The sequence below is a fragment of the Lepidochelys kempii genome, chromosome 4 (genome assembly GCF_965140265.1).
Source record: "Lepidochelys kempii isolate rLepKem1 chromosome 4, rLepKem1.hap2, whole genome shotgun sequence".
Taxonomy (NCBI): Eukaryota; Metazoa; Chordata; order Testudines; family Cheloniidae; genus Lepidochelys; species Lepidochelys kempii.
In genome coordinates this window covers 13,545,509-13,553,952 of record NC_133259.1, presented here as the reverse complement: position 1 = coordinate 13,553,952, position 8,444 = coordinate 13,545,509, and the positions used below count along the sequence as shown (strand labels likewise).

General features: G+C 46.5%; 1 protein-coding gene across 3 annotated transcripts in view; it reads left to right on the top strand.

Annotated features, from left to right (window-relative positions):
• The first annotated feature begins 4,695 nt into the window (after positions 1–4,695).
• The window catches only part of CCNI (cyclin I), a 51,624-nt gene continuing 47,875 nt past the window's right edge, over positions 4,696–8,444 (top strand). Inside the window, exon 1 of one of the 3 annotated variants that reach the window (XM_073340443.1) lies at positions 4,696–4,995. In XM_073340443.1, coding sequence (XP_073196544.1) covers positions 4,942–4,995 — 54 coding nt within the window. In that variant the 5' untranslated portion in view covers positions 4,696–4,941. The remainder of the gene's footprint in view (positions 4,996–8,444) is intronic. The other 2 variants (XM_073340442.1, XM_073340444.1) reach the window with 2 other exon arrangements.

Genomic DNA, 8,444 nt, shown 5'->3' with positions numbered 1-8,444 from the left:
GAGTGAAAGACAGACTGAGAGTGCAGTGCAGTGATCAGAATTCATCTTGCAGAGAGCAGGTGCCAAATTGAGATTCCCCATCATGAAAGTCTGAAACTGCACAGTTACCCTTTCTGATTTAAGAGTTTTTACTTGCAGTCCTACAGAGACAGAATGTCCATCCTGTTCGTTTGATCTAAAATATTGTACTTCAGCCAATCAGTGGAAGAAATTCTGAGTTAAGGTTCCCCTATTCTTGACTTACTGGTATTCAGTGTTCATAGAGAATTTACCCTATTGAGTGAACTACATAGCTGAGACTATTTGCTCTAATCCCTACATGTAGGGGAGAGATCTTAAAGAAGAGGGGCTACCTTCACTCTGAACTTCCTTGCATTTTGTCAGATAATCTCAGACCCTTATTATTATAAAGTTGTTTGTGCTAAAGAAACACTGTCAAATCTGGCAGCTCTAACACCTTTCTTTTTGGTTTATGAGCACGTTGCATCACATTTATGCTTAGATGATTGCTTAGTTTTAAGAGCAAACATGATATGTAAGTGTAAGCATTTTGAAAAGTAATACCCTGTTTTACTCCCAAGAATAGAGCATGCAGGAAGGGTGTAGACAGACCTGCCCTTATTGCAGATGAAGTCTAGCCCTGAACAGTTGTCCTGCTGCAATTTGATCTCTATCCATTTCCCTATCTGTGTAAGAGGCATAATAGTATGTGTCTCCCTCGCCTCATGTAATGAATGAGCATATCATAATACATACACACAAGGGGGCAGAATTAAGGTTGCACAGGCAGCCTTTACCGAGATGGCAAAACACAGTAGGGGGAGGGAGGACATGGAGAAGAGTTATACATACATGAGAACAGACTGCTGAAGGCTATTCCTCTCCCAAGGTCTGTTTCAGTGTGTGAAATTTTCCTGCGACATGCCCCTTTCCCCTCCTGCCCCCAAGTTCTTCACTGCAGGATATGTACAGAAAATCAAACGATGAGAAAATCTTAACTAGGTTTCCACTCTAGTATGGAATATTGGCCAATAGTGATGCTCTTCAACCTCCAAGAATCTCTCTCTAGTGAAATTCTCATGAGTGGGACTACAGGATGGAGGACATGACCTCTCTGGTAACTGCTGGGCTGTGGTGAAGGAAGAGGAGAGGTCTTTGAGCTAGTAGGGAGGATCAGGGCCACAAGAGGGAAAAACTCCTGCTTACCACTTGCACTCAGCTGGGGAGGGAAGTGAAGCCATGACAGAGCTTCCCTAAGTCTTTGCTCCCATGTAGGTGGTAGTAAGAAAGCTGACTGTGAGAGGCTGTCTTCTACCACTGCTGTATGCGTGCATATATAGTGACAAGAAGGAATAAATACACATTCTTCACCAAGAGCCTGCATTGTTTTAATCTGCACCTTACACAATACCCACACCCATATTACAGATGGGGGCAAACTAAATTTTTCCTCAGTGCTGGAACTGTTTCTATTGGCATAGGCAAGCACATGCTATGTATGCCAATAGTGTAACATTTCCTAGAGGGAACCTTTGAGTAACTGCAGGTGCTTTCTGTACTGCATCAGGTAGGCCTTTTATTAACACACTACAAGAGATCTCTTGCTAATTGAGGGTTGCCAATTTTGGTTGGACATATTCTTGGAGATTTCATCACATGACATAGTCTTTAATTAAAAAGATTAATCTCTAATTCCTGGAGAAGCCAGGATAATCCTGGAGGGTTGGCAACCCTAGTCTAACCGCATGAGTTGCATTAGTGAACCCATCAGGTCAAATTCATCCTGTGTAACTCTGCTGCCTTTGATGGAATTTGGTCCATTGACTAGCTCGGAAGATGACTGCAATACTGGGCAAGGAGTGGATGGGGGCTGAGGGTGGGAAATGAACTAACCAGTGCATACAAATCACTAGCTACACTCCTGGATTATTCCTATAACCATAGTCAGACTTTCACTGCATAGGTCTCATTGAAAGAAATGTGGTGTGTTTCTGCTATTCCTGGTGGTGGTTTTTTTTTTTGTTTTTTTTTTAAGACAAAAATCCTAAAGCTTAAACATGTGATTTTAAAACGTGGTAGGAGGGGAGTTATACTAAGAAAGAGGATGGTGGAGAGGGGACTGTTGTCACACATTTCCCAAGCAGAAAAAAGAGACCAAATTGGCTAAAGTAGGGAAGGTAGTGCCAAGGGCCTCTTTCCTCAGTGAGTCTCCGCCATCTCCTCCCTTATGTTCCCTCACCCTTATGCTCCAGTCCCACCACTTCCACACCTCCTGCTCACTTGGCCCTCCCTGTTTCCTAACCCATCTGCCACCTGCTCTCCCACTCTCCTCCCATCCCTGCTCTCTGCTGTTTTCTTTCCCTGCCTCCTCCAGCTGGCCACTGGGGTGCATGCGCAGTCAGGCCACTCCAGAATGGAGAAGGGCACAGAGGGAAGGATGAGGAACATCACAACACAGAGGTCTGATGCTTCCGCCAAGCAGTGAAAGGAAAACCAAGTCCCTTTTTAACAACATATCCATGAAAGATTGGAATAGAAAAAGCACTCAGTGCTCATAACTCACTTTGTTCACCCTCCCACACAGTACGCATGACATATATTGCAGCTATAGCTATAAGGTTAGGTAGGATTTAAATATTAAAATCAATCTTTTAATCATCCACTCAACTTTAAGTAATATTTTTTGAGATGCTGATAAAATATCATTTGTTTTTAAATTATTATCTGCATTATTGTAAGGGTGAGTAAGTAGATTTCATGTTTGGGCTGGTAAATTTATATCCACTGTATACAGAATGTTCTGCACATCCATCAGTATGTTTCCACTATTTATCTCCTGTATAAATACATATATTCTCTGGGCATATAGCCCTCTTATAAGGTATATTATTCCCTATACCCATAGGCATACGTGTCTCCTTGGTAGACATTTATTGATATATCTGTATTCCTCAGGTCCACAGGTAGGGTTTTAGAGCAACAAAGTGGGTGAGATAATATTTTATTGGACGAAAATCCCTCAGTGAGAGAGAAAAACTTTCGATCTTACAGAGAGCTCTTCTTCAGACCTGGGCCATTAACTCACAGTGGCACAGCTAAATACAAGGTGGAACAGATGGATGAGCCTAAGGAGCTAACATGTATTTCAAGGGACCATTCAAGGTGAAGTGGCCTGTTGCAGCTACAACAACACTGCATACATAGGTAGGGTTGGCACGTACAGCACATACATGCTGGTTTACATTTTTCAAAAGTGACTTGTGATTTTGGATGCCAACCTGAGACACCTTAAATGAGCCTGATTTTAAGGGGGCAAGCGCTTGTTACTTTCTGAAAATACCCCCCCCCCTTATTATTGGTTATTATTTGTATCGCAGTAGCACCTAGGAGTCTTGGCCTATGACCCCATTGTACTCGGTGCTAAATTGGGTGGTGTGTAGATATATAATATACACACTGTATGTATGACCTACATTCCCTTCCCCACCATCTGTGATGTGGCACATGCAAGATGCATGTGTGCCCAATATACCAGGAATACAGGCCTCTCTTTATTGACGTAAATAACACACAACTCCACTATGTACAGCAGCCTATGCTTTCGAAAGTGACTAATGATTTTGGGTGCCCAAAGTGGGGCATCCTGATGGGACCTGGTTTTCATAGCATGGTTCTTGTAAGGTATCTCAAATCACTAGTTTCTTTTGGAAAAAATTAGGGGTGCGCAGTTGGTGTGTGTGTGGGTGTATATATAGGATACATTATGTTAGGGACACATGCATGCATTATATAGATGTCTGTAGGGCATAAATATGTACATATATAGTGTGTATATAGGGGCTACACAGTGTAAAGAACATATGTATGCATTATATAGATGACTAGTGGGCATGTATATATAATGGCATATATCCCTATGGCCGTGGTTCTCAACCTGTGGCCAAATCAGCACCCAGCTACAGCCCATGTGCCACCCTCAGGGCCATACAGGTAATATATATTAGGGTGATCAGCTGTCCCAATTATATAGGGACAGTGCTGATAGTCAGGGCTTTGTCTGATATAGGCGCCTATGACCTCTCACCCCATCACGATTTTTCACACTTGCAATCGGGTCGCCCTACTGATATCTATTATGTGGCTGTGGCCCACGTCACACAGAAAGAGCGGCATACGTGGCCCACAATGGTCAGGGGGGGAGAACCTGCCACCTGTGGGGGACACAGTGCTAGGGACAGATGCGTGCCCGCCTCTCTAGGGCATAACTAAGTACGGGTCTGCATGGGACCCAGCATAAGGGCCACGTCCATGACACCGGCGTCTCAGAGCGGCAGCCGGCTTCGTCTGCACCAGTAAACACAAGGCAGGGGCCCTCGTGGCACCTGAGCGACTAGCCCCCGTGTATCTGGGCACCCCGAGAGCGGATGCCTGACACAGCTGCCCCGGGGGCACAGATACGCTCTCGCACACGCGGCTCTGGAGGTGGCACACCCGGCCTGAGGGCCGCAGGGCCGCGCTACGCAGCCGGCTACCGGCCGCTGTATTTACCTCCCCCCCCCAGCGCCGCGGCCCGGGCGGGCGGAAGGGAGGCGCGCCTCAGGCGGGCTGCGCGGGGCGGGGCAGCGCGCGGAGGCGGCGGCAGCGGCCGGTCCTTCTTTCCCCGCCCTGCGGCCCGGGCCGCGGCTCGCTCCCCGCCTTGTTCCCGCCCCTCCCCAGCACGACGCGCGTCGCAGGCCGGGGGCGGCGGCAGCAGCGGCAGCAGCAGCAGCAGGCGGGCCGGCCGGCCGGGCTCCCCTCCCGCTCACCCCGCACAGCGAGCCGCCCGCCATGGAGACGTGAGCCCCGCGCCGCCGCTGCCGCCGCTGCCGGCCGCCGCCGCCGAGATGGCCCGGGCGGGAAACTAGCCGCGTGCAGCGCCCGCGCCGCCGGCATGGGGTTCTGATGGGCCGGAGGCTGGCCCGCCCCGACCGGGAACCCGACAGCTCCGCGGGGGAGGTGAGCGCGCGCGTGGCACGCCCCGGGGTCCGTCGTGCCCGCGCGCCCGCCCGCGCGGCATGTGCCGCCTTTGTTGGGGCGGGGGCTGGGGGGTCTCCTGCGCTGCGAATAGCACCGGGGGTTGGTGTGAGGCGGGGTGCGTTGCATGGTGCAAGGGGTACTAGGGCAACGGCCCTTACGGGACACAAACACACACCCCTGTGTGCCTGCGGGGTTGAAATAGCTCAGTCACCTTGTGGGGCTTCGTGTGCGCCTTTGTTTGGCTAAGTAACGCGCGCTGCTGCAAACAACTGTGTGTGTGCGTACGTGCAAATTCTGCCGCGTATAACGTGCCTACCGTACTTGCACAATCCGTACACCCCGTAATGCACGTTTGTGTATACAGCAGCCTTCTTTATGCTGCAGGTGTCCTGGTTTCAGCGGCTACAGATGTATAAAATACGCTTCTTAATCAGTGTTTGCCAGTGTTATTGTTTACATACACAATACATGCAGTGTGTGTGTGTGGTTTAGTATAGAATAGGTGCTGATATACTTGTAGATGCTCCTTCTGCAATATATAGCATTGTTTGCAGATATACACACAGTGCTGTTTTATATCTTAAACTTTAGTGATACATTTTGTTTTTACTTCCATGTGTAAAATATGGGAACTGTTACATGGAAGTGACTGCATATGTAGATATGTTTTTTCAATAATCATAGATACATTAATTTTTGTTTATGGCATGTCAAATACAATAAGGAAAAAAACTGTGTGTATTTCTTTGGTGCAAGTGTTCACACTTCTATCCTCTGTTTTGGGGAGTAATATTTCTAAATACTGTGTTAGCTCAGTCCTGCAAGCTCCTCCTGCAAGGCGCTTAGAGTTCTCAACTCCTGGAAAAGACTCCGGACACCCAGCACCTGGAATGTACTCTTTATTTGTAGGTCCTCAATCCTGCAACAAGCTCTGCTTTGGAGCACTCCTGCAGCTGCATGGTGCTCCATTGAAGTCATTAGGGCCCTTCGGGGTTCAGGGGGCTACCTGAGCAGAAGTCATTTCAGGATTTGGGGCCTTAGATGTTCTAAATATTGCTGTCCAAAGGGGCATAATTCCACTTGAATATTTGTTCCCAGTCCTGTAATTTTGCTGCAAATAGTGTATCCAGTGTCTCTTGTACTTTAGCTCCTGTTTTATGGCCATATGGTCAGTTGTCCATAATTCTGTCTGCTGCTTTGGGTTATTGTTGATTATTCTGTATCAAAAGTATGCTTTAAAAAAAACTGCCACTGTGCTTCATTTCAGACTCTTCTGATCTGACTGCTAAACTTGTGCATGTAGCTCTCTTGGATGTTTTTGTTCTTGTTTTGTTATATCTGTTGCATCGATAGAATGGACCCCTCCTGCCCCATGGAGAGAGTTTTCTTGACAGAAGACTGAATTGCTGATGTTTTTTCATGTAAAACTGTCCCAGAAGGGATGATATAAACAGATAATGTTATCTTAGGTTATTTCGTGCAACTGGTAAAAGAAGTCTTTGCAAAAATTCTCATGAAAATTTGCCACCTTGGGCAAAAAAATCCATTCCCCCACTTTTACCCTAATGTGAAAAAATTAATGATGCTTTATTTGCTTGCTTTAAAAAATAATAATTACTTGCCCTAGGCAGGCAGAATTTTGGAAGGCTGATTTAAACAATTGCTTTTTCAGCCGCTGTAGAGTTCATAATGTCCCGTTCCCTGGGTTTCAGAGGGGTAGCCGTGTTAGTCTGTATCCCTGGGGTGACAGGCGGCTGCATCTCTGACATAGGCACAGAGTTTTGATTTTTTTTTTTAAACCCCTTTATCATATTTAAATTGTACAAAGTCTCTCCGGCTACTTGTGGTTTTAGTTTTTCCCTTTTAAGCTTGGCTAATGTTTTCACTGTCATGGTGATGAGTCTGTAGGCTTTTGCAACCTTTAGGTTGATTGCAGTGCTTTGTTTATCATCACCTCTGGGATGTATATATGTGGCACCAAGTTTTGCAACATAGGACTGGTAGAAGTTTAGCTCTCTGAAAGCAGCCCCAAATAAGCCACACCTTATTCCAGATTTGGGGGATTTACTTTGGATCCCTGCTAACAATTAGATTTGCTTTTAAAATTGTTCAGATGCTTTGTGAAGGTAGGTTTCAGAGTAACAGCCGTGTTAGTCTGTATTCGCAAAAAGAAAAGGAGTACTCGTGGCACCTTAGAGACTAACCAATTTATTTGAGCATAAGCTTTTGTGAAGGTAGCACACAGTTCTGTGCCTTGCTCCGACATGCTGTGTCTGAATGAGCGTGGGGTTAGAACTCTGCAAAGCTAATCTATTGGCTTTTCCCAGTAGGAGTTCAACATTCTGGGGTGTGTGCTTTTAATTGCCCTGCACCCCAAATTTGGAACTTTCTCTTAGCTGGGGTTTGAAAGGCTCCATTAAGAGACTGATCTTAATCTGGCCCTTATATATTCATACAGATTCTTGCCTTTTGTGTGTTCGGGATCTAATTTTAAACACCTGAGACATTTGCATGAAATGTTTCTCTGCTAGTATAAATCCATTGGGTCACTTAAATGCCCTTTCCAAAAAAATATTGCACTGTAGCTATTTGAAGGCGTATAGATTGCACTATCTGGGGCTAAATACTCTCCTGTGTCTGTTCCAGCTGCTGCTGGAGGGCACCCTGGTGAAGGCCTTCAAGATGGAAAGTCAGAGGGAGGGGAAATGGCACTACAAAACCCCTAGGATTTCCCTTGTATCCAGGTGGGGTTAATGCTGGCCCCCTGCATAGCAGTGCTGTCTGGGATGGGGTCTGGCCAGGATGGCTTCAGGATATGCATACAAGTGTCTCCCAGCTGTGGCTCCTGCTCATGGAGTTTGGGGTGGGCATTAAAATTTAAAGCAATATCCACCTCCTGACACCTGGTGGGAACCATGAATGGGGGCTTGTTGCAATAACACCCCCTCTCTTCTTTTGGGGTGAATCCCCATGGGGCCTTGCTGGCAGCTAGAGATTTAATATTGTAAATACTTAGGGGTAGCAAATGGCTTTTTGGTCTGTGTTTGGACAGCGCCTAGTACTATAGGTTCCTGGTCCATGGCCCTTAGTACTATTGCAATTCACATTGTTAATAACTATGTCTCCATTGCAAATATCCACATATCTGGCCTTTGGTTACAAAAGGGCTTTCTGAGGGATAGGGAAGGGTGGAAGTGTAGGGATGGGTTGGTTTGGGTCAGAGTGGCAATGGCTGACAGACTTGGTATATAAGAATCCAGCCCAGATTGGAAGGGACTGAAAGATATTACTAATGGTTGTTAAGTGGCCAAGGTGAAATGAGTTTGGTGGTCACAGTTCAGCTCACAGCAGACAAGTCTGATTTGAAGTAGGTGCTCAGATCCTATGTTGATGAGCATGGTGCAGATGTCTAAGTAGAGCCAGGTCTG